Source organism: Cetorhinus maximus, chromosome 15 (assembly GCF_964194155.1).
Source record: "Cetorhinus maximus chromosome 15, sCetMax3.hap1.1, whole genome shotgun sequence".
NCBI lineage: Eukaryota > Metazoa > Chordata > Chondrichthyes > Lamniformes > Cetorhinidae > Cetorhinus > Cetorhinus maximus.
In genome coordinates, this window is record NC_135893.1 from 84,904,374 (window position 1) to 84,930,739 (window position 26,366).

Below are 26,366 nucleotides of genomic sequence, written 5' to 3' on the forward strand. Positions count from 1 at the left end.
GAGGGTTTTAAAAAATATTTTGTGCAATGAATTAGTCAGATTCCCCGACAACTTCCTGTGTGATTTAGGAGGCAGAGCAAGCATTGGGAGTAAGTAACCAAGGGAAAGACACTGAAGGGTCTGAATGAACAGAGAGACCCGAGTGGGTCAAATACACCATTCATAAAAGTGCAGGCGTAGTTCAATAAAAACGTTCAAAAAAGTCACAATTGAATTTTTGGGTTTCATGAATGAAGACGGAGTACAAGTATTGCAATAATTATGTGTAGGTTGGGATCGATTGCCATGAATGCAGACTGATGTTCTCTGGTATAATTCAACTACGTGTCAGAGTCAAGTTATTCTTCTCTGACATGTTGTACATTTTGTGAATCCAGGCGACACTGAGGGCACTGGCAGAAGTCTCAGGAGGACGCTACCATTCATACTTCACAGGCCATCAGGTAATCATTCTGAACAGCCCCGGCTGCATTTCTTTTTGTTCTGCTCGTGTTTCTCACCATCTCAGTTGGCCTATTTTACTTGTGTAGAGTGACTTGCAAAGCTGGGATTGTTCTCCTTCGAGCAGAGAGGGTTAAGAGAATAGAGGTGTTCAAAATCATGAAGGGTTTTGTGGAGTGAACAAGGAGGAACTGTTTCTAGTGACAGGAGGGTTGGTGACCAGAAAACACAAATTTAAGATAATTGGCAAAAGAACCAGAGGGGAGATGAGGAGAATTTTTTTCTCACGCAGCAAGTTGTTGTGATCTGGAATGCAGTGCCTGAAATGGTGGTGGAAACAGATTCAATAATAACTTTGAAAAGGGATTTGGATATACTTAAAAGGATTTGCAGGATTTTGGGAAAAGAGCAGGAGAGTGGAACTAATTGGATAGTTCTTTCAATGAGCCAGCATAGGGATGATGGGCCAAATGACCTCCTCCTTTTGCTGCATGATTCTACATTTTAGCACAATTTAGACTGAATCCTGAAGGTAAGCACTGGACTATAATTTGTTTTTATTTAACGCTCTCAACATCAAAGAATGTTCCACAGTACTTAACTGGGGCATAAGCAAAAACAGGTAATGAGCCAAAGAGAGAGAGATTGGGAGGGGTAACTGAAAGCTTAGTCAAGGAGGTGAGTTTTAAGGACGGTCTTAAAGGAGGTGGAGAGGTTTAGGGACGGAATTCCAGAGCCTGGGACCTAGGCAGCTGAGGACAGGGCTTGTCAGTGATGGAGCAAAGGGAAGGGAGGGATGTACAAGAGGCCAGAGTCAAGGGAACAGAGAGCTAGTGGTTGGAGAAGCACAGAGATCTCGGAGGGTTGTGGGGCTAGAAGAGGTTTTTTTAAATTCCTTCGTAGGATGAGGTATCGCTGGCAAGGCCATCCCTAATTGCCCTTGAACTGAGTGGCTTGCTAGGCCATTTCAGAGGTCAGCTAAGAGTCAACCACATTGCTGTGAATCTGGAGTCACATGTGGACCAGATTGGGGAAGGAAGGCAGATTTCCTTCCCTAAAGGGAATTCGTGAACCAGATGGTTTTTGCAACAGTGGTGATGGTTTCATGGTCATCATTTCAATTCCAGATTTTATTAATTGAGTTCAAATTCCACCAGCCACAGTAGTGGGATTTGAACCCATATCCCCTGAGCATTAACCTAGGGCTGTGGATTACTGGCCCAGTGACGCCATCGTCCCCCCTATCAGAGAAAGGGAGGGGGGAGGCCATGGAGAGATTTGAAATCATGGATGTGAATTACCGTGTAGGTTAGACTGACAACCTCTGAATTATTGTTGTGTCAGAACTTTTGGCTTCTGCGCCTCGGGCCCCACAATCCTCAGATCACTGTGCTCCTCCAATTCTGCTGCCTCGCACCCCTGAATTTCTTTGTTCCATCATTGGTGGCCGTGCCTTCAGCTCCCTGGGCTCTCAGCTCTGGAATTCCCTTCTTACCTCTCTACCTGTCTCTTGTCCTTTAAGATGCTCCTTAAAACCTACCTCTTTGACCAAGCTTTTGGTCATCTGCCCTAATGGCTCTTTATCACAGAATTCACAGAATCACAGAATTTTAACAGCACAGAAGGAGGCCATTCAGCCCATCGTGTCTGCACCAGCTCTCCAAATGAGCACCATGTCATAGTGCCATTGCCCTGCCTTTTCCCCATACACCTGCACATTGTTTCTATTCAAATAATCATCTAATGCCCTCTAGAACACTTCGATTGAATCTGCCTCCACCACACCTCCAGGCAGTGCATTCCAGACCCAGCCCACTCGTTTTGTGAAAGTTTTTTCTCAGAACACATTTGCTTCTTTTGAAAATCACTTTAGTTATGAGCAGGAACAGCTTCTCCCTATCTGCTCTGTCCAGCCCCCTCATGATTTTGAACATCTCCATCAACTCTCTTCTTAGCCTTCTTCTCTCCAAGGAGAACAGTTCCAACCTCTCCAATCTATCCTCATAGCTGAAGTTTCTCATCCATGGAACCATTTTTGTAAACCTCTTCTGCACTCCCTCTAATGTGTTCACATCCGTCCTATAATATGGCGCCCAGAACTGTACACAATATTCCAGGTGCAGTCTAATGAGTGTCTTAAATAAATTCAGCATAACCTCCCTGCTCTTGCACTCTATGCCCCTATTAATAATGCCCAGGATACTATTTGCTTTATTAACTGCCCTCTCTACCTGTCCTGCTACCTTCAATGGTTTATGCACATATACACCCAGGTCTTTCTGCTCCTGCACCCCCTTCAAAATTTTACCCCTTATTTTATATTGTCTGTCCATGTTCTTCCTACCAAAATGCATCACCTCACACTTCTCCACATTGAATTTCATCAGCCACCTATCTGCCCACTCCACCAACATGTCTATGTCCTTTTGAAGTTCTACACTGTCCTCCTCACAGTTTAAAATACTCCCAAGCTTCGTATCATCCGCAAACTTTGAAATTGTCCCCTGCACATCAAGACCTAGATCGTTTATATATATCAAGAAAAGCAAGGATCCCAATACCGACCCTTGGGGAACTCCATTACAAACCTTCCTCCAGCTCAAAAAATATCCATTGACCATTATTCTCGGCTTCCCATTTTTCAGCCAATTTTGTATCCACGTTGCTACTGTCCTTTTTATTCCATGAGCTATAACCTTTCTTGGTGACTTGGTGTCAAATTTTGTTTGATGACATGCCCTCGAAGCGCTTTGGGATGTTTTACTACATGAAAGGCGCTTTATAAATGCAAGTTGTATTCAGCTTCCAGAATAATCCTGCGCATGATTTATTGAGTGGAGATGGGTAACTGCTTGTTGAAATCTTGATGGGCGAATTCTGCTGTGTCTTCCTGGCCTACAGACTCAGAGGTGCTGGAGCAGCGATATTGAGGCCTTGAGGAAGGAACTGCAGCAGGCCAGTGACGTGCTGGAGAAGGTACAAGAGATGCGACAGGGCCTAATGGGAGACACTCTCAGTGAGGTTATGGAGGAGGTAATGTCGGTTGGGAGTTGATCCTATCACTGGATGTTGGTGATATTTCGGAGATACTTCATGCTTTTTTTTTCCTTCCCCTGGGTCTAGATTTCAACTGAAGTCGCCAAGATACCGCCCACTCGATTCCTACCCCAGCCACCCAATCACGATGGACCTCTCTGTATCGAGACCTCCAGCTTCCTTCCCAAGACCTCTGCAGATTGGCTGAGGCAAAACGGCTTGAAAGGTATCAACACAGATTATCAATTAGACTGGGATTTGTTCCTGGGGCGATGACACTTTTATTTCCCTTAGAGGCTCCCCCCCACCCCTGTGGCTGAGAAAATAAGTGCATCCTGTAGCACTGAAACAGGCCATTTGGCCCATTGAATCCATACTGGTGTTTTTCTCCATCTTGTGACAGCAAAGGTAGCCTAGTGTTTCTGGAACTTTCAACCTGGGGATTGTCAGTTCAAATCCCACCAGAGCAAGTCGGGAAATTTAACCCCTTAAAATTGTGCTGGCTCCAGATAAGATGGAAGCACAAAAGCAAAATACTGCGGATGCTGGAAATCTGAAACAAAAATAAAAAATGCTGGAAAAACTCAGCGGGTCTGACAGCATCTGTGGAGAGAAAGACAGAGTTAACGTTTCGAGTCCGTATGACTCTACTCCAGATAAGATGGGCTCAGTTAGAGCTTTTCTGACCAAGTCAGAAGATGCAAGGTTTGAATCCTGTTCCAGATGGTCCCAGGGGAGGGGGAGCAGGATGGGGAGCAGGATGGGGAGCTGGGGCCCCAGACATTCCCAGGGGCACCTGGTCGCCAGAAGGTCCCAGGAAGACAGGGTCCCGAGACAGGCCCAGGGAGATCAGGTTCCACACAGTCCCGAGGAGACTTGGTCCTTACGCAATCCTGAGGGGGGTGGGGTGGGCTCTGAATTCGGGACTTGCACCCAGTTGGCATCAACATGTTCCCTTCATCGTATGGATTGTGGTGGCTCATAAAGCCTCCAGCTAGAAAGGACTATCTCCCACTGCGATAGAGATGGTTACAAACATGAAAGGAGCATTGATGTCGCAGCCTGTCAGACTGTTAATCAGCCAATGGGTTTCAGTTCATGGGGCACTGGTATCAGTACAGGGGTAGAAGGGAGCTGTTCCGGTGGGACAGGCTTGCCTGAATCGTGCTGGGACCAGTGTCCTGGCGAATTGAATAACTAGAGCTGTAGAGAGGGCTTTAAGCTAAATAGAGGGGGTGAGGGTTCTGGAGAGGGGATATGTAGGCTTGCAAAGCAAAAGGATATGGCAGTCTTGCAGGGCAGCTATTTAGGTAGTGATACCCAGAGTGTGACAGGAAGGGACAGAGTGTACAAGCATAAAAAAACAGCAGCAAATAGGGTCAAAGAGGGAAAAAATGGTAAAAGGCAAAATTAATGGCCCTTTCCTTAAATGCACGTAATATTCGGAACAAAATAAACGAATTAATGGCACAAATAGAGGTTAATGGGTATGATCTTATAGCCATTACGGAGATGTGGTTACAAGGAGATCTAAGCTGGGAACTAAACATTCAGGGGTATGTGACTTTTTGAAAGGACAGGCAGGAAGGAAAGGGTGGTGGGGTAGCTTTGTTAGTACACGATGGAATAAGCACGATAGCAAGAAAAGATCTTGGATCGGAAGATGTAGAATTCATATGGGTGGAGGTAAGAAATAACAAAGGGAAGAAGACACTGGTGGGAGTAGCCTATGGGCCCCCTGACATTAGCTATACTGTAGGACTGAGAATAAATCAGGAGATAATGAGGGCATATACAAAAGGCAGTAAATTAATCATGGGTGACTTTAATCTTCATGTAGAGTGGGAAAATCAGATTGGCAGAGGTACACACAAGCAAGAATTCATAGAGTGTATTCGGGACAGTTTCTTAGAACAATATGTTGTGAATCCAACCAGGGATCAGGCTGTTTTGGATCTGGTAATGTGTAATGAGGCAGGTTTAATTAATGATCTCAGAGTAAAGGATCCCCTAGGAAACAGTGACCATAATATGATAGAATTTAGCATTCAGATTGAGAGTGAGAAACTTGGGTCAGAAACAATTGTGCTAAACTTAAATAAGGGTAATTACAATGGAATGAAGGCAGTGTTGGCTGGAGTGGACTGGGAAAGGAGTTTAGCAGAAAAGACAGTTGTTGAACAATGGCAGACGTTTAAGAAAATAGTTCATGACTCTCAACAAAGATATACCCCAGTGAGGAAGAAGGATTCAAGGAAGGGGATAAACCAACCATGGTTAACCAAGGAAGTTAAGGACAGTATCAAACTGGAAGAAAAAACATATAATATGGCAAAGATTAGTGGTAATCCAGAGGATTGGGAAAGTTTTAAAAACCAACTAAAGATGACCAAAAAATAATGAAGAGGAGAAAATAAACTTTGAGGGTAAACTAGCAAGCAATATAAAAATGGACAGTAAAAGCTTCTTTAAAAATATAAAAAGGAAGAGAGAGGCCGAAGTGAACATAGGCCCCTTAGACAATGAGGCTGGGGAAATAATAATAGGGAACCAAGAAATGGCAGAGGAATTGAATAAATACTTTGCTTCATGGCGGAAGATACTAATAGCTTTCCAAAAATACTAAATAATCACGGGGAAAAAGGAGGGAGGAAATAAATACAATAACTATCACTAGAGAAAAAGTACTAGGGAAACTGATGGAGCTAAAGGCTGATAAGTCCGCTGGACCTGATGGGCTGCATCCTAGGTTATTAAAGGAAGTAGCTACAGAGATAGTGGATGCACTGATAGTAATCTTCCAAGAATCCTTAGATTCTGGAAAAGTCCCAGAGGACTTGAGAACAGCCAGTGTAACACCCTTATTCAAAAAGGGAGGGAGACAAGAAACAGTTAACTGTAGGCCAGTTAGCTTAACATCTGTCATTGGGAAAATGTTGGAGTCTATCATAAAGGATGTAATAGAGCATTTAGAAATACATACTCTAATCAAGCAGAATTAGCATGGCTTCATGAAGGGGAAATCATGCCTAACAAATTTATTAGAATTCTTTGAGGAGGCAACAAGAAAGATAGATAAAGGGGAACCAGTAGATGTAACATATTTGGATTTCCAAAAGGCTTTCGATAAGGTACCACACATAACGCTACTTAATAAGATAAGAGCCCGTGGTGTAATAAGATAAGAGCCCATGGGGATGGTATATTAGCATGGATAGAGGATTGGCTAACTAATAGAAGACAGAGAGTTGGGATAAGGGGAGCATTTTCAGGATGGCAATCTGTAACTAGTGGAGTGCCACAGGGATCAGTGCCAGGGCCTCAATTATTTACAATATATATTAATGACTTAGATGAGGGAAGTAAATGTACTATCACCAAGATTGCGGATGACACAAAAATAGGTGGGAATGCGAAATTGTGAGGTTATGCACTTTGGTAGGAAGAATAGAGGAGCTGAATGTTATTTAAATGGAGGAAGGCTGCAGCACAGAGGGATTTGGGAGTCCTTGTGCATGAATCCCAAAAAGCTAACATACAAGTTCAACAGGTAATAGGGAAGGCAAATGGAATGTTGGCCTTTATTTCAAAGGGAATGGAGTATAAAAATAGGGAAGTCTTGCTAAAACTAGTACAAAGCACTAATTAGACCACACCTAGAATACTGTGAACAGTTTTGGTCCCTTCATCTAAGGAAAGATATACTGGCATTGGAGGCAGTCCAGAGAAGGTTCACTAGGTTGATCCCGGGTATGGAGGGATTTTCTTATGAGGAGAGGTTGAGTAGGCTGGGCCTGTACTCATTGGAGTTTAGAATGAGAGGCGACCTTATTGAAACATATAGGATTCTTAGGGAGCTTGACAGGGTAGATGCTGAGAGGTTGTTTCCCATTTGGGAGAGTCTAGGTCCAGAGGACATAATCTCAGGGATCAGGAATCAGGGGTCACCCATTTAAGACAGAAATGAGGAGGAATTTCTTCTCTCAGTGGGTAGTGAATCTGTGGAATTCTTTACCACAGAGGGCAGTAGAGGCTAGGTCATTAAGTATATTCAAGGCTGAGATAAACAGATTTTTAATCAGTAAGGGAATCAAGGGTTATGGGGAAAAGGCAGGAAAGTGGAGTTGAGAATTATCAGATCAGACATGACCTCATTGAATGGTGGAGCAGACTCGATGGGTCAAATGGCCTACTTCAGCTCCTGCGTCTTATGGTCTTAGCCCGCGAATCTTATCATTACTTCACACCGTTCTCTGAAGGAAGAGTGTGAAGATATGAAGACAACAAGCAGATAAATTGCTGCTACCTGATTTCCCTGGGGACTGCTGGCCCCTTGCGATTTTGGTCTGGATTCAGATGCTGTCTTAACATTTTCCAGCTAAGAAGCTCAGTCTGTACCAAGTGTTGGCACCGAATGCATTCTCACCACTGGAGGAATTTGTGCCGATTCTTCGCAAGACCGTGTCCTCGACTCTACATGGGGTAAATGTCAGCCTTTCTCTCTGTTAATGAGCTCAGTTCAACTCTGAATTTTCCTCATTTGTAGCTGCAATTGTCAAGGCCTCCAAACTCTTCCCCCTACCCATTCCCACTGTGTTTAAATCTAACCTTGTTGCCTCTACTCTAACTCACTCCCTGATGAACCTCTCAACACATTTGATTGTCCCTTCCTCCAAAAACATCAGTTTTTTAAAAACCCAAACCTGGTGTCATCGAATCATTTTGACCTCACATTCTAGCCCTGTTGTTTTCCCCCACTGCAGCCTGAACCATAGCCCCTTCTCCAGGGTCAGTATTTTCTGCCTTTAATATGACCCCCTTAATAAGGCCAGGACAGCCTGTGTATCGAGAATGAGATGTGGAAGTTGCTTTTTGAAATGAGGTGCACTTCCTGACCCAGCTCAGGCACTGATCCTGATCTCTGTCCAGTCTCTCCGAGAGTGGATGTCAGGATAGAGTGAGATTATGCCTGGCTGCAATGTCCAGCTGCGGTCAACCCCTGCCGACCCTCAGTGTCCACAAAGGAAGATTGGCCACTGTCCCTGAGGAGCAAGATCCTGTGGTGAAGCAACATTAAGAGAAATGTGATTTGTAGATATCCATTGTGTCCTGGCTCCAGGTTATGGAGAGATTAATGTCTGTTTTCCACACAGAAAGCGATGATGCAGCTTGAGTGGCATGATGGGACAGTGAAAAATGTGCACGTGGATCCCCCTTTGTTATATGAGTATCAGGTAAAAGCTCCAAACTGACATGTTTCCTCAACCTGTCTCCCTTTCCCCCTCTCCTCTGTCTCTTTCCCTGCCTTCTATCTCTCCTCCATCTCCTCTTTCTCTCCTCCCCCGCATTTTCTTTCTCTCTCCTTCTCCACCTTTTCTCTCTCTCTTTCCCTGCCTTCTCTCTTTCTCCATCCTCACCTTTGCTCTCTCTCTTTTCATGACTTCTCTTTCTCTATCTCTCTCTTGCCCTGACTTCTCGCTTTCACTTTCCCTGCCTTCTGTCTCTCTTTCCCCTCCTTCTCTCGTCTGCACTCTCGTTTCGCCTTTTCTTTCTTTCTCTCTCACCCCACATCTTCTCACTCATACTCTCTCTCTCTCCTCATCGACTAAATTCATGTTTTATTTTTATTCTGTCCCAGAAACAGCTTGGTCGGGCTATGAGCAGATTTGAGCGTAGGGCTGACTGGCTGTCCACTAGCAGCAGGAGGATGTGGGGCAACGTATGTGAAAAGAGGTCAGTCATTGGCCTAGATTCCAGCATTGTTCAAATAGACAGTGGCTGAGTTATTGTAGTTACTGACAGGACTTCCTGTCTCTGTGCAGGGTGATGATATTAGTGGACACCTCACTCTACAATTCATTGCACATTATCCACATCCAGCACTCCCTACGCCTACTGCTTGAACAACAGATGACGAATAAGGAAAGCTTCAACCTCATAGCGTGAGTTACGGAGATGACGTCAATGGAAGGGCTCGGCCCTGTGATTATCCTCTTCTGCTGTGGGGAGGATGATGTTTTCCCATCACACACCCAAGCACTTTGGGAAATCTTGAGGTCATGGAACGTGCTAGACAAATACAAGTCTGTCTTTCTCTCTCTCTATCTCTTCCCCATTCTCACCCACACTCTCTCCCTCATCCTTACCCTCACCCCCACACCCTCACCCCCACTCCCTCATCCCCCCTCATCCCCCCTGCTTGTCCACCCCCTTGTGCGCCCCCCCTCACCATGCCCCCCTTGCGCACGCGCCCCCTCACACACGCTCCCCCTCACACAGCGCCCCACCCTCGTGCGACCCCTTGCACGCACCATTCCCCTTGTGCGTGCCTCCCCTCATTCGTGACCCTCCTCGTGCACACCCCCACCTTCACATGTGCCCCCACAGTATGCTCCACCCCCTGAGCACCTCTCCCCTCTTCCTTAAATGAAATCCATGTGCTGTAGTTTTGCTGCAGTGTGATTGGCTCAGTGCTGATTTGGGGAGGTGTTTGGGGAACCGGTGGCCATTTCTCCTGGTTGTTTGGGAAGTTGGTGATGAACTGTTTCACTGTGTTCTCCTATTTCTAGGTTTGGTTCTGAGGTTAACCAATACCAGCCCCGCATGGTGCTAGTCACACCAGAGAAGCTACAAGCTGCCTGGAGGTGAGTTCCTGCAGTTTAATTTTACTAATTGATTTTCGTTCAGGTCCCTGGCCTGTTGTGCTCCTCCTTTGACCCTCCTTTGGTGGCCATGCCTTCAGCTGCCTTAGCCTCACACTCTGGAATTGCCTCCCTGAACCTCTCCTCTTCCTGTAAAGCCCTCTATAAAACCCACTCATCTACCCTGGTGCAGCTTCCTGGTGTCAGCTGTTGCTCAGTTGGTAACACTCTTGCCTCCGTTTTATACAGTTCCGGCCTCAAGTCCCATTCCAGGGCTTGAGCACAAATATCAAGGCTGATACTCCAGTGCAATACAGAGTACTTCACTGTTGGAGATGCCATTCTTCAGATGAGACATTATGCCAAGGCCCCATCAGCTGTCTCAGGTGGTTGTAAAAGATCCCAAGGCATTGTTTCAAAGAAGAGCAGGGGAGATATCCTAGCCAATGGTTTATCCCTCAGCTGAGATTACAACAAACAGGTTACCTGGTCATTATCACATTTCTTATTGTAGGAGTTTGCTGTGTTTGCTACATTACAACATTGGGTGTATAGAGCTTTGAGATGTCCCGTGGTCATGAAAGGAGCTATATCAATACAAGTCTTTACCTCTTCTTTTCTCTCTTGCTGGTGCTGGTCTGAACCTTGGAATTGGCTAAGTATCCAATTGCTGTGAGTAACTGTTGAATGTGATGACCTCTCTCTCTCTCTCTGTCCCACTCTTAGATGGGCCTTAACTCTGCAATGCAAAGGCAGCCGGAATCTCCTGGGTGCGTTGAGAGCAGTGATTGAAAATGATCTGAGTGAACAGTGGGATCCCTGTGGCATGTACCTTCTTACCAGTGGAGTACCTGACCAGGGGATGGTACGAAGCAGAACTGAGTTTGACTCAATTTAACACAATAAAAGCAGCCATGAAATGTAATCCTTGCGGGAAAGTTTTCTCCATATGATACCCACCCCAATTTTAAACGCATTTGGAAAGAATGTGGTTATTCCACATCACAAAAACCCATCAAATTATCTGGCCATTGTCTCATTACTGTTTTTGGGAGCTTGCTGTGTATAAATTAGTTGCTGTGCTTCCTACATTACAACAGTGACTACACTTTGAAAGGCACATTATTGACTGCAAAGCACTTTGGGATGTCCGTTGGTGGTGAAAGGTGCTATATAAATGCAAGGCTTTCTTTTCCCCACTTGCTGTGATTAAGCAATGGATTTGAATGGGGAATGCGTATGGAATAATACACTGGGAAATCCTTCGGGCACCTGGGTTCAAATCCAACCCTGACAGAGCATAGGAGCAGGAGAAGGCCATTCAGCCCATTGAGCCTGTCCTGTCATTCATGGCTGATTTGAATCTCAACTCCATTATCCCCCCCCCTCTGCTCCATATCCCTCGATATCCTTATCCAACAAATATCTATTGACCTCAGTCCTGAAAGTTCCATTGTTCCCCAGAATCTACAATCTTTTGGGGCCAGGGCTTCCAGCTTTCCACTGAGTGTCCAACACAAGCACACAATGTCCTACTGCTCTCCGTCATTCTGCAGGCAGATAGCCTCCCGACACTACAATGTAGGATAGTCGCCAGAGTAGAATAGCACAGGCTGCTGCAAGTGTGGCACTGGATCCCAGCATTATATTGACTCCTTTAGGGCTGAGTTGCCCACATGTGGGCTAATTGGGAATCCAGATGTGATGATTTGCATTTTTGATCAGTGAATAATGAATGAGTAAAGGACACCATCATGGGGCCTGTAATCTCAACCTCCATTCACACAGCATATGCACCTGAGCTTTAACCTCTCTGTGTGTTTGTTGGTAAAATGGTGAGACAGAAAGCAGACAGTGAGAGTGTTTTTGATTGTTGTGGCCGGTTTACTTCCTTGGTCACTGACTAGTGGCAGATGTTTTCTGAGTAAATGTCCAGATGTGAGGAACCTTTACCTCTATTGTGTGTGAGGGGTTTTCTACTGAAATTAGTGCCTGTGGTTAAAATGGTGTGGTCGCAGCATACCTGGAGCTAGTCAGTGATTCCTATTGGACGACACTGGAACCAACATGAAATGGTGACATTGTGTTTATCTTTTTTATACTTTTGATGTTTTGAACTGTGTCATCTCAGAGTTTAAACTGGCAGATCCCCAATGCCATTGCTCAGAGTAATCGCATGTTGTGCTGATTTATACGGACAGGAGCATGATATATTAATATGGAATGTATAATGTACTGAGAGTGTAGATTTGTGTTCCCTTTTTGCATCCACAGGATGCCAATTGCTGTTAAGTAAACACTGGGTGAGGTCAGAGTTAAAGGTTGTGTTTATACAGCAGTTTTATGGTTTGCTCCCAAGACTTCACAAAGTGCTTCACATTGAAGGAATTCATTTTTGAAGTTTGGTGACGGTTGTGATGTAGCCTCATCCGTGATTAGTTTAGCGAAGGAACGAATGCTGTACTGTAACTGTGCTCCACGTCACCGGAGCCTGTGGTGTCACTGAGCTCTGCACCGTGTGCCCTGGTGATGTGTTTGATGCCGCTCGGGTTTGAGTTCCTCGATCTGAAAGCGGGTGTTTCGGTTTTGCTGCAGGACATGGTCTGTTCTTATGTCGCTGAAATCTGCGGAGGTCGTGACCTGCAACTTCACGTCTGCCTTTTCAGCCTCGGCCACGGCAAGCTGAGCGGGACAGTGCCTGCGCGTTATGCCTCTCCGCGAGATACAGCGTGCACACTGCGGGAACTGGCTCAGTCAGGGCGGGGGAGGTTCCACTGGTTTCAGGAAACAGGTGTGTGAGAAACATCCCTTTCTTTTCAGTCAGTGCGAAACTCGCGTTCTGATCTCCGATACCCAGCCACGTGGCTCAACCAGGACACAAAGATGTGTTAAATCAGGGATACTCAACATCGACCTTTTTAATTCATGCTCGGGGTTCTCGGCATGTGGGCATCACTGGCAAGGCCGGCGTTTATTACCCCATCCTTAGGCTTGCTTGGTCACTTCAAAGGACAGTTAAGGTCAATGGTTAAATGTGCACTGTAGTCATACGTAGGCCACTTTGGGTAAGGACGGCAGGTTTCCTTCCCTAAAGCACAGGAGTGAACCAATTGCATCTTTTATGACAATCCGATAACTTCATGGTCATATTTACTGATCCTGCTTTGTATTCCAGACAGAATTCAAATTCCCAAACTGTTACGGTGGGATTTAAACTTGTCCTCTGGATTATTAGTCCAGTAACGTAACCACTACAACACTGTACCCACCAGACAGTGACAGAAAAGTGCTAGACTGTGCTTCTTCACTGCAGAAAGCATTCTCAGGCCATGCTGTAGTGTAATCAGATGCTCAGACCTTCACACAGTTAAAGGCTTTTTCCAGCCAGCCTAGTGATCTAACACTATATAATATACATCACTGCCCCAGCGACTTACTTCAAGCATGAGGTGATAGCTCCCCCTGATGGGAATTAGTGGGATGGGCAGACCGGCGACAGATGCAGTTTAATGTGGAGACATGTGAGGCAATACATTCTGGGAGGACCTGTTGGGATTAGCTGGAGATGGTGGAGAGTGAGTGGTTCTTGTGCTGTGCTGCCCTGGCAGGTCCCAGGTTGGATCCCCAAACTATGGTGAGCCATTTGATCTTCAGCCAGAGCTGTGGATGCGGTGGCCCCACTGGTGAAGGGCCTCTGGTCGAGGAAAGGTGGGTGGGTTGATGGGAAATAGGCCAGGGTTCCCGGTCTTGTTGGCCCTGCTAGGAATGTGTATGTGTGCAGGCATTGGATGAGGATGGGCTCAGACTTGGCTGTGGTGATTCCCAAAGCAGTTGAATAGCCAGCTGGTAGTCAGTGTTTAGACTGGCTCAGAAAACCTGCTCGCCAGGTTGGGGGTGGGGGTGGGGGGGTGGTGGCTGCCAGTAGAATAGTAACCCAGTGAGAGTCAATGCCTGCAGGAGAGGAGGGGACACAACTAGATAAATTGGTTAAATGTTCTGGTATTGGTATATGTTGAATATCTGATCTTCTGCATTTTTTTTTAAGGTATTATAGAGAGTGATGACATTCGCCTTATATTGGCTGAAATGGAGAAAGCTGCCAACTATTCACAGAAGGTGAGTTTAATAATCTGAACCATTCAAATAACTGTTACTACATTAAAACCCTTGATGTTTGTTCAGTTAATATCGATGTGTGAGGTACATTTGCCTTGTTTTTATTTTTCATGAGATGTGGGCGCTGCTGACTGGGCCAGCATTTATTGCCCATCCCTAATTGCCTTTGAGAAGGTTGTGGTGAGCTGCCAGCTTGAACTGCTGCAGTCCATGTGGTGTAGGTACGCTCACAGTGCTGTTAGGGAGGGAGTTCCAGGATTTTGACCCAGCGATAGTGAAGGAACGGCGATATATTTCCTAGTCAGGGCGGTGAGTGGCTTGGAGGGCAACTTCCAGGTGGTGGTGTTTCCACATGTCTGCTGTCCTTGTCCTTCTAGATGGTAGCAGTAGTGGGTTTCGAAGGTGCTGTCTAAGGAGGCTAGATGAGTTCCTGCAGTGCACCTTGTAGATAGTACACACTGCTGCTACTGTGTGTCAGTGGTGGAGGGAGTGAATGTTTGTGGATTGAATGTCAATCAAGTGGGCTGCTTTGTCCTGGACGGTGTCAAGCTTCTTGAGTGTTGTGGGAGCTGCATTCATCCAGGCAAGTGGGGAGTATTCCATCACACTCCTGGCTTGTGCCTTGTAGATGGTGGACAGGCTTTGGGGAGTCAGGAGGTGAGTTACTCACTGCACGACTCTTAGCCTTTGACCTGCTCTTGTAGTATTTATATGGCTAGTCTACTTAAATATCTGGTCAATGGTAAACACCAGGTTATTGGTAGGATGACCTGTATTGTGTGTAAAAGGTTTTCCACTAAAATTAGTAGATGTGATTCAAATGGTGTTGCAACACATCCCTAACTCTATACTACTCCGGCGCTACAATCCAGTAAGATTTCTGCACCCTTCCAATTCTGACCTCTTCCACATCCCTAATTTGCTTTGCTTCATGATTGGCAGCCGTGCTTTCAGCTGCCTGGACCCTAAGCTTTGGAGTTCCCTCCCGAAACCTCTCCACCTCTCTCCTTGTTTTAAGATACTGCTTAGAAGCTGCCTCTTTCTGTAATATCTCCTTATGTAGCTCAGTGTCAATTTTCTTTTATTACACACCTATGAAGCACCCTGAATGTTTTATCATGTTAAAGGTGCTATATAAATGCAAATTGTTGTTGTTTTATGCTGCGATGTCTATCGGACGACACTGCTAGAATGAACTTGAAGGGTGACTTCCCTCCTTGTACAGTGTGCTGTGCTGGTCGAGTCTTTAAGGAGACGCACGGTGAAGCAATCCCAAGGACCGCCAGTCTCGGGGGACAGTTTGAAGATGTTGGTGAAAAGGGAGAATCGCTGCCCTCAAAAGCTGCTCGTTCCAAAACCCACGGCACTGACCCTGGCCAGAATGGTAAGGCCATTTCTCAACAACGCTTGACCAATGGAAATCTCTGAATTTCGAAAAGAGGGGGGAAGAAGGCCAGTTCCCATTTGCACCATTCCATCCAGTTACAGTGCAGCCACCCTCACCATTGGATCACCTCCTAAACATAACAACACCTGGCAGAGAAAGAGGTTGTACCTGCCCTTGGTGTGTTTAATGGTACAGGGTAGAGGGAGCTTTACTCTGTATCTAACCCGTGCTGCTCCTGCCCTTGGTGTGTTTAATGTACAGGGTAGAGGGAGCTTTACTCTGTATCTAACCCATGTTGCTCCTGCCCTTGGTGTGTTTAATGTACAGGGTAGAGGGAGCTTTACTCTGTATTTAACCCGTGCTGCTCCTGCCCTTGGTGTGTTTAATGTACAGGGTAGAGGGAGCTTTACTCTGTATCTAACCCATGTTGCTCTTGCCCTTGGTGTGTTTAATGGGACAGGGTAGAGGGAGCTTTACTCTGTATCTAACCCATGCTGCTCCTGCCCTTGGTGTGTTTAATGTACAGGGTAGAGGGAGCTTTACTCTGTATCTAACCCATGTTGCTCCTGCCCTTGGTGTGTTTAATGGTACAGAGTGGAGGGAGCTTTATCCTGTATCTAACCTGTGCTGCTCCTGCCCTTGGTGTGCTTAATGGTACAGGGTAAAGGGAGCTTTACTCTGTATCTAACCCGTGCTGCTCCTGCCCTTGGTGTGTTTAATGTACAGGGTAGAGGGAGCTTTACTCTGTATCTAACCCACTGTTGCTCCTGCCCTTGGTGTGTTTAATGGGACAGGGTAGAGGGAGCTTTACTCTGTATCTAAACTGTGTACAAAATCTCATTCAAATAAGGTTATGCTGAATTTTTCTATATTTTGTATTTCTATTGAATCAAAAAAACACATTCAGGTGACATGATGGAGTGAACTGGTTTGGAAGGGTAGCTGAGTCAGTCAGTGTGCCGTAGAGTAAGTAACACATCAAAGGTTACTACACAAGATAAGAGCTTATGGTATAGGGGATAATGTATTTGCATGGATAAAGGATTGGTTAGCTAACAGGAAGCAGAGAGTAGGGATAAATGGGCCTTCTTTGGCTTAGCAAGCTATAACTAGTGAAATGACACAGGGATCAGTGCTGGGGCCTCAACTATTTACAATCTATATCAATGACTTGGATGAGGGGACTGAATGTGTGGTAGCTAAACTTGCCGATGGCACCAAGATGGGTAGGAAAGTAAGTTGTCAAGAGGAGGTATAGAGTCTACAAAAAGATATAAATAGATTGTGAATGGGCAAAAATTTGGCAGATGGAATATAATATGGGAAAATGTGAACTTGTCCACTTTGGCAGGTAGATTAGAAAAGGAGCGTGTTATTTAAACAGAGAGAGATTGCAGAACTCGATAGTACAGAGGGATCTGGGTGTCCTGGTACGTGAATCAGAAAAGTTAGTTTGCAGGTACAGCAAGTGATTAGGATGGCAAATGGAATGTTGGCATTTATTACAAGGGGAATGGAATATAAAAACAGAAAATTCTGGAAAAGCCTAGCAAGTCTGACAGCATCTGTGGAGAGAGAAACAGAGTTAACATTTCGAGTCTGTATGACTCTTCTTCAGAGCTGCTGGGCTTTTCCAGCATTTTCTGTTTTTATTTCAGATTTCCATCATCCGCAGTATTCTGCTTTTATGAAAACAGGGAAGTTTTACTGCGGCTGTGCAGGGCATTGGTGAGACCACATCTAGAATACTATGTACAGTTTTGGACTCCTTATTTGAAAAAGGATATAATTGTGTTAGAAGCAGTTCAGAGAAGGTTCACGCGATTCATTCCTGGGGTGAAGGGCTTATCTTATGAAGAAAGATTGAACAGGTTGGATCTAAATCCTTTGGAGTTTAGAAGAATGAGAGGTGATATTGAAACATACAGGATCCTGAGGGGATTTGATAGTGTGGATACCAGGAAGACATTTCCTCTTGTGGGGGAGACTAGAACTAGGGGACACAGTTTAAAATTAAGAGGTCCTTTTTTTAAAGGCGGAGATGAGGAGAATTTTTTTCTCTGAGGGTTGTTAGTTTGTGGAATTCTCTTCCCCAAAAAGCAGTGACGGCTGAGTCATTGAATTTATTCAAGGCTGAGTGAGACAGATTTTTGATAGACAAGGGACTCGAGGGCTATGGGAGGCAGATAGAAAAGTGAAGTTGAGACCTCAACCAGATCGGTCCTAATCTTATTGACTGGTGGAGCAGGCTCGAAGGGCCGAGTAGTCTATTCCTGCTCCTAAGCCCAATGTTTCTATAGCTGTCGGGAGTGGAACAGGAACATGCACAAAATTCCCACAGCTCAATCCACGTGATTTTCACAGTCGTCACTCTGTCCCTCTGACAGGACCAATAGTCCCTCAGAGTTGGTGAATCAGTTCTATCAATCTGCACAAATCTCACCAGTTAAAATACAAACCATTGAAGAGGAAGGTGATATTTAACTGGAGATTTCTGTGATTCCTTTAGCAAGCCAGAGAGGAAAGTGGTGAAGAAACCAGTTCAGCTGTCAGAGCCCTGACCTGGCGTCCGAGCAGTGGGAAAGCAGTCATCCCTCCAGGTGTGTGTTCAAAAACAGAGCAGACAACCCCTCTGATACATAATGATTCAAAGCCCTGGCTGGGGAGAAAAGATATTGGTGACTTTTTTCTGCACACGGGGGCCAGACTCTGTCGTCTCTCCATGTGGTGAGGGTCATTTCATGGTCATTTTGGATAAAGAAGACCACTCCACCCATTGAAGCTAATGAGTATAAAAGGGATCCAACTCCCACTAGGTCCAGTGGTTTAGGGTAAAATTGCCCCCATTGTTTCTCACACCCCTGACCCTTGCACCCTGACTCCTACCCCCTGGCTCCCGTATCAACTCCTGCTCCCTGACCTCCCCACTCCCTGACTCCCTCTCCAACTCCCTGACCTCTGCTCTGGACCCCCATACCCTCTCCTGCTCCTTGGCTCCTGCTCACTGATTCCTTCATCTGCTCCCTGACCCCCTTGTCTGCTTCCTGACCCTTCCTCTTTGAACCCCATACACGCTCCTGCTCATCGAATCCTGGTCCCTGACCCTACTCTCTGACCCCCTCCTGCTCCTTGACTCCTGCTCCCTGACCCCCTCATCTGCTCCCTGACCCCCTCATCTGCTCCCTGACCCTTCCTCTTTGACCCCCAGACACTCTCCTGCTCATCAAATCCTGGTCCTTGACCCTTCCTCTCTGATCCCATACCCTCTCCTGCTCCTTGAACATAACGTTCATGTTCCTCCACAGAGATGTCACTTGATTTCCCCCCTCATTCCTCAAGCTCCTGATCACTCTGACATTGATGCTGGATTTATTATTTTTGGCTGAACTTTATGCTTTTATTTTAAATTTGGGAATAATCTTTGTCATCGGACTTATTCAAGTCCGTGTCAGATTAAGAACATCTGACATTCCACAGCTGGGAAACCACACGTTAATATTTGTAAAATGGTTGTTCCAGCTCATTCTGATAAGAAGTGGATTCACACCTCTGTGGAAAATCACACGAAGCAGAATAAAATGGCGAAGGTTTCAAAGTCGATGTTTTACACAGAGGATGGGAATAAAGTTGGTGAGTGCAACCTGAGTGTAGCCGTACTTGTGTAATGCAGAACAGATCTGATTACAACCCTCGAAGCAACCACGTCTCAGTGCTAGCACTCATGCCTCTGAATCAGAAGGTCTCAAGTCTCGTTTCAGATTCCCGATGTGGTGGCAATGTCAAGTGTTATGAACAGGAGGAGGGTTAATTTAAATAGCTCTAATTTCTCCTCTTACCAGAGACAGTAAACAGAAAGGTGTTTATGATTATTTTTCCCTCTTTATAAGCAGTGGCGTATTTCCCAACCCCCTTGGTTTTGGTGCGACCCAATTTTCTATTAATAACCCCACAGCAAATTCAAAGTAGGGTGAACTCAAAGGGTTATTTTATTGTCCACATTCAAACCGTGAAAGGAGGGTCGCAACGCCGCCTCCACACTAAGACAGTAAAGAGAGGGATAGAGAAAAGGTTTTACCATACAGAGACCACAGAGAAACTAAATATTGGTTCACTTGAGTTCCAGAGTCCAGAATCAAAGTCCAGTGAGGTATTCTTTCATGGAGATTGGTGAGCTGAAAACCAATGCTGGAAATTCACTTTTTCAGTGGTGTTGACTTCACACAATGACATAGGCATGCAGAGATGAATCAGTCTTGTAGGTGATGGTACAGAATTTCCAGCAGAAATAGTGTGGATGGAGTCCAGGTATTCCACCTGGGCAGAGCTCCTTGTCTATGAGGCTGCTAGTTAGACGGTAAACAGCAGACTGAGCTATGCATTTCAGCAAGGCAATAGTACTTGTTCCAAATCAGAGGCCCATCTCACATGACTCCCACCTCTCCACCATCTTTGCCAAAGGATGAGTATCCATCGTCTGGATTCCAAAGACTATTAAATGTCTCAGCCATTAGGAATTGAAAAGAAGGTTGCAGGGCCTTTGTCTTAGCGGACAATCCATCTCCTTCTGGCCAGCTTGGGTTATTAGATGCAGATGACCTTTGTATAGCTCTCTTTGAAGTTGGAATGTATAGTTACTGTTAGTGGCTCCTCAAAAATAACAAGGTGCAAGTTTAACAGGTAGCAGACACATGTTCTGCCATTTTAAAGGTCTTTGTTCAGTTTTAAAATTTTAAAAATAGCAATGAGCATATCTATAGATATTTTATAAAAATATGCAATGTGAGGTCTTAGTCCCTCACACAAGGTTGATCATTAGTCTGTATGTAATGCTGCCTATCGCCTGAGACAGTGCAGGTAATGAGAGGGTCAATGAATAATCATAGAATCACACTGCATAGAAAAAGCCTGTGCTGGCTGTTTGAAAGCTATCCAATTAGCCCCACTCCCCCTCCTCTTTCCCCATAGCTCTGCACATTTCTCCTTTAAAATGTTCTGTAAATCTGCATCTTAAGGGCTGTGCAGATGTATTTTGTGATTGATTGATGCTGATGATAAATCTTCAGCTTGAACTCTAAGCTGTGAGTACTGAGAGTTGCTTTTGTCTCTGTTGGGAAGGTGCTGTTTATCAGAAATACCCCAAGATGAAGAGTATGAGGAAGACCATTCCCTTTGTATATCTGCCAAAAGAAGAGGAGATTTGTTCAACCTCACTGGTACAGTGTGTCTGTCCCATTATATTGGAATTTTACTGTTTGGGTTTTCTGATAGGTGCAGTTTTTTTTCATCTGACCATTTTTAAAAATGAATTCTTGGGGTGTGGGTGTCACTGGCAAGGCTGGTATTGCCCATCCCCTGGTTACCTTGGAGAAGAAGGCAGATGGCCCCCTTCTTAAACTACAGGTTTAATGCAGCTGAGTGGCATGCTAATTCATTTCAAAGGGCGGTTTAAGAGTTGGTGCTACATTTAGGACAGGATCAGGTGAGGACAGCAGGTTTTCTTCCTTAAACAACATATAGTGAACCAGTTGGGCTTTCATAGCAATCTGTTGGTTTTCACTGAGACCAGCTCTTTAATTCCAGATTTGATTTTTAAACCAAATTCATATCCTCAAGCTGTCATTCACAAATATGAGCAAACTCACAAAGTAGTTCATTTGTTTTCAGAATGTATCTTTTTACTTTTTTAAACTCCTACATTGCCCCACCCCCTCCACACACACACGCGCGCACACACACGCACACACACAGACATATACACATATACACACACACACGCACACATATACACACGCACACATATACACACAACACACATATACACACAACACACACATACATAACACATACACAAAACACACACCACATCTCAGCTGTAACCTCAACGCCCCTAACATTGTAGCAAGGTGAGGTCTAATCACGATGGACCTTTCTGAGAATGATTATCTGTCTTAGTACAGAGTTACAGACAGAATCTGTGCCCAAAACAAACAGGATTGAGTCTGTCCACGGTCACTTCCCATGCAGCAGCTAGAGGAAAGCTCCACCCACCCATTTATCCAGGCGAGGATGTCCGATTTTGATGCCTAACCTGACAGACAGAAGTTAATCATTTCAAAATGGGTTTTCTTGACCCTATCTGTCCAGTGACTTCCTGCTCAGTCAGTAGTTCCCATGGATGGACATTGGATGGGAACAGGATTGAGCTTCCCCTTATGTTCAAATAGCCGGTTAACATTCTCATGCCCAAAATTGAAAGGACTGGCGCTATCTATGGAACTGTATCCTAGTGATAAGTTAGAAATGTATGAGAGAAGGTCATTCACTGATTAAAGCCCTTTGTACACAAACTCTTCTTTGTGGTACCTGATTACATTTTGACAAACACCCCAGTGGTTCTTGTGCCCCGTTCCTTCCTGTGATACATTGTCCCACTCATTGATTTGTAAAAAACCTGCCTAAGAGCAGCTGTGGTGTTCCCCGACTTCAGGCAAGGGAATGGGGGAGGAAGGGGTAAGATTTGATCATTAATTCTCTCTGTTATGCCCACTGATAGAACTCTTGTTCTGTTTCTGTAAAGTGGTTACAGAAATTCGGTATTAAGAAGCTGAGACTGGATCTGCACAAGCTCATCTCTGGCCTGGACTGTGTGCATAAGAAGCAACTGGTGAGGACTATACACAAAAGGGTCTCTGCAAAGTATTGTGCAGCCATCCCCAGAGTGGAGATCAATGTAAGTTCCAGCTGGAAAGCAGAGTCCCACATTGTTCCCCTCGGTAAATTGTTCAACGTGCGAATCATTGCTATCTTACTTCCTGCTGTCATGTGCAGTTCAGTGAGAGCATCTATGATCGGAGAGGAAAGTAACTGCAGCCACAGCTTGTAGTTATATGTAGCTGTCAGCCGTGACTCAGTGGGTGGTATTTTTGCCTCTGACTCAGGAGGCCATGGGTTCAAGTCCCACTCAAGACTTGAGCACATAATCCTGGCTGACATTCCCAGTCCAATATGGGAGCGCTGCACTGGGGGAAGTGGCATCTTCCCTCCCGCAGCATTATTCAAAGAGTAGGATTCTTTGCAGTGTCCTGAGGCCAGTATTTATCCCTCAACCAAAACGTAAGACAGATTATCTTGTCATTATGGCACTGCTGTTCAGGAGAGCTTGCTATGTGTAGATTGGTTGCCACATTTCCTACATTACAACAGTGACTACACTTCATTGGCTATAAAGCGCTTTGGGACATTCCAAGGATGCGAAAGGCAACATTTCAAAGGTAGAATTGCTCATCAGCCCTTGCAGTTAAAATGTCATATAGTCAGCTGGACAAGGGACAGGAGGATTGTCGATGCCTTGACAAGGGGAGGGAAGGAGTAAGTGTCCCGGTGTTGCACTGGAGGAAGTGTCCTGCGTGTTGCGCTGGAGGAAGTGTCCCAGTGTTGCACTGGAGGAAGTGTCCCAGTGTTGCACTGGAGGAAGTGTCCTGCGTGTTGCACTGGAGGAAGTGTCCTGCGTGTTGCACTGGAGGAAGTGTCCCAGTGTTGCACTGGAGGAAGTGTCCTGCGTGTTGCACTGGAGGAAGTGTCCTGCACGTTGCGCTGGAGGAAGTGTCCCAGTGTTGCACTGGAGGAAGTGTCCTGCGTGTTGCACTGGAGGAAGTGCCCTGCATGTTGCGCTGGAGGAAGTGTCCCAGTGTTGCACTGGAGGAAGTGTCCTGCGTGTTGCGCTGGAGGAAGTGCCCTGCACGTTGCGCTGGAGCAAGTGCCCTGCGTGTTGCGCTGGAGCAAGTGCCCTGCGTGTTGCGCTGGAGCAAGTGCCCTGCATGTTGCGCTGGAGGAAGTGCCCTGCATGTTGCGCTGGAGGAAGTGTCCTGCGTGTTGCACTGGAGGAAGTGCCCTGCACGTTGCGCTGGAGGAAGTGCCCTGCACGTTGCATTGGAGGAAGTGCCCTGCACGTTGCGCTGGAGGAAGTGTCCTGCGTGTTGCACTGGAGGAAGTGCCCTGCACGTTGCATTGGAGGAAGTGCCCTGCACGTTGCACTGGAGGAAGTGCCCTGCACGTTGCGCTGGAGCAAGTGCCCTGCACGTTGTGCTGGAGCAAGTGTCCCAGTGTTGCACTGGAGGAAGTGTCCTGCGTGTTGCGCTGGAGGAAGTGTCCTGCACGTTGCGCTGGAGCAAGTGCCCTGCGCGTTGCGCTGGAGCAAGTGCCCTGCGCGTTGCGCTGGAGCAAGTGCCCTGCGCGTTGCGCTGGGGCAACTGCCCTGCGCGTTGCGCTGGGGCAACTGCCCAGCGCGTTGCGCTGGGGCAAGTGCCCTGCGCGTTGCGCTGGGGCAAGTGCCCTGCGCGTTGCGCTGGGGCAAGTGCCCTGCGCGTTGCGCTGGGGCAAGTGCCCTGCGCGTTGCGCTGGGGCAAGTGCCCTGCGCGTTGCGCTGGGGCAAGTGCCCTGCGCGTTGCGCTGGGGGAAGTGCCCTGCGCGTTGCGCTGGGGGAAGTGCCCTGCGCGTTGCGCTGGGGGAAGTGCCCTGCGCGTTGCGCTGGAGGAAGTGCCCTGCGCGTTGCGCTGGGGGAGGTGCCCTGCACGTTGCGCTGGAGGAAGTGCTCTGCGCGTTGCGCTGGGGGAGGTGCCCTGCGTGTTGCACTAGAAGACAAATGGAAGAATAATAACTGATCTCCACTGCCTAAGATTAGAGGTTCCAGATGTTTACAGTATTTGGAAATTCCTGAAGTAGTTTCTGTCTTTTAATTTCTCAAACCAGCGCCAGTGATGTTTTGTCTCAGCTCTGGGTGGAGAAGTTTGTGGGTTAAAACTTTGTGCCGGGACTTTGTCCTGACATTTCAGTGCAGTATCAGGGCAGCATTGTCCCCAAGATAAAAGCAAAAAACTGCGGATGCTGGAAATCCAAAACAAAAATAAAAATACCTGGAAAAACTCAGCAGGTCAGGCAACTTTGGGTGAGATGTTAAAGTGACGACTCCCTCCTTCTCCCCAGCCCCAACCCCCACCCCACAACATGCCTGTTCAGCTGGATGGTAAAGATCCCACACAATGGACATAACAGTAGTGGGCCATTCAGCCTACTGACTTGGGTTTGTCATAACAACAGGAGAGTTGGGTTATGAGAAGTTTTGAATATAGGAACAGGAGGCCATTCAGCCCCTTGAGCTTGTTGCACCATCTGATTAGCTCATGACTGATCTGACCCTTAACTCCATCTGCTCACCATGGCTCTATAACCTTTACGATCTCCATGAAGAAGAGCAGAGGTTCTCCCAGTGTCCTGGGCCATCACATCTCCCTTAGCCAACACATTTCTCTCATTGCTGTGGATGGGCTGACTTCACAAGAGGACAATCTCAGTAGAGAAGTAACGGGAAGCATGAGAAACCTCCAGATATTTTGATGTGATCGGGGAGGAAAGATTGATTCAGATTTGATAAAAGCAAAAAACTGTGGATGCTGGAAATCTGAAACAAAAACAAAAAGACCTGGAAAAACTCAGCAGGTCCGACAGCATCTGTGGAGAGGAACACAGTTAACGTTTCGAGTCCGTATGACTCTTCACCAGAACTAAGGAAAAATAGAAAAGAGGTGAAATATAAGCTGGTTTAAGGAGGGGTGGGACAGGTAGAACTGGATAGAGGGCCAGTGATAGGTGGAGATTGCCAAAAGATGTCATAGATTCAGATTTGATGTTTGTTTGGCCAATGGCAGGGAAGGCACATTAGTCATTAGCAACATGGTTTCCATTTCCAGGGTGTGGTGAAGCATCTACAGTTACATCTCCATGAGCTGGAAGAATACATTGAACAAATGGAGCGAGTCTTGTGTCGATACCTGCAGCGATTGCAGTGGTTACTATCAGGTGGGGGACCTTATGTTCGATTCAGTGCCTACACAGACTGTAATGGCAAGGCCACATGAACGCAACAACAACTTGCATTTATGTAGCACCTTCAACATAGAAAAACATCTTGAGGTGCTTCACGAAGCATTAATCAGCCATAATTTGACGCAGAGACAAAGAAGGATATATTAAGACGAGTGAAATCCACCCCCCCCCCCGGCCCCCTGGCTTGGTCAAAGATGTTTAATGGAGAAGAGAGGTGGGAAGGGTAAGGGAATGAATTTCAGAGCTAAGGGCCAAGGCAGCACAAGTTGTGGCCACCAATGGTGGGCAAAGGGGGAAGGGATGAGCAAGGTGCCAAAATTGGAGGAACGTTGAGGTCTTGGAGGGTTGTAGGGCTGAAGGAGGTTACAGCAGGGGGGAGTGCTTTAAACACAGTTATAAGAACTTTAAATAGGAGGCCGATGTAGGTCAGCAACTGAAGGATTAGAATTGGATATGGGCAGCAACTGAAAGTGTTTATGTGTTTATTGTGGAGTTATATACAGTGACTGGGCTTTGGACAAGAGGAAGAGACCCATTTTTTGTCCCTGTTTAAATTTGCAGTCCTGTGATTTTGCTGCTGTGTGGTTGTCAATGCCCTGCTGATGTTTCATCTCTAAATATCCTTGAGTAGGAAGCAGGCGCTTATTTGGAACAATCCTGGAGAAGAGAGTCTGCATTTTGCTGGACACCTCAGGCTCGACTGACCCTTATCTGCCAGCACTGAAAAAGGAGCTCACTTCCTTGATCTGGGAACAACTGAGGAAGAATAGCCACAGGTAATCTGGAGAGGAAAAGCATTTTCAGTGGGATCTGTATGATTGGCATCGCTATCACCCAACAGTATCCTTTCAGCCCTGTAGAAA

The 26,366-nt window shown here is 46.1% G+C and overlaps 1 protein-coding gene across 2 annotated transcripts in view; it reads left to right on the top strand.

Moving 5' to 3' along the window:
- vwa3a (von Willebrand factor A domain containing 3A) overlaps positions 1–26,366 on the top strand; it is a 49,170-nt gene that overhangs the window by 14,100 nt on the left and 8,704 nt on the right. For both annotated transcript variants that reach the window (XM_078559297.1, XM_078559298.1), the window contains exons 10-27: positions 378–443; positions 3,343–3,474; positions 3,565–3,703; positions 7,856–7,959; positions 8,631–8,711; positions 9,116–9,210; positions 9,300–9,419; positions 10,047–10,121; positions 10,845–10,983; positions 12,714–12,909; positions 14,164–14,234; positions 15,460–15,618; positions 18,131–18,221; positions 19,141–19,251; positions 20,737–20,834; positions 22,199–22,351; positions 25,368–25,476; positions 26,135–26,279. In XM_078559297.1, the coding sequence (XP_078415423.1) occupies positions 378–443; positions 3,343–3,474; positions 3,565–3,703; positions 7,856–7,959; positions 8,631–8,711; positions 9,116–9,210; positions 9,300–9,419; positions 10,047–10,121; positions 10,845–10,983; positions 12,714–12,909; positions 14,164–14,234; positions 15,460–15,618; positions 18,131–18,221; positions 19,141–19,251; positions 20,737–20,834; positions 22,199–22,351; positions 25,368–25,476; positions 26,135–26,279 (2,084 nt within the window). The remainder of the gene's footprint in view (positions 1–377; positions 444–3,342; positions 3,475–3,564; positions 3,704–7,855; positions 7,960–8,630; positions 8,712–9,115; positions 9,211–9,299; positions 9,420–10,046; positions 10,122–10,844; positions 10,984–12,713; positions 12,910–14,163; positions 14,235–15,459; positions 15,619–18,130; positions 18,222–19,140; positions 19,252–20,736; positions 20,835–22,198; positions 22,352–25,367; positions 25,477–26,134; positions 26,280–26,366) is intronic.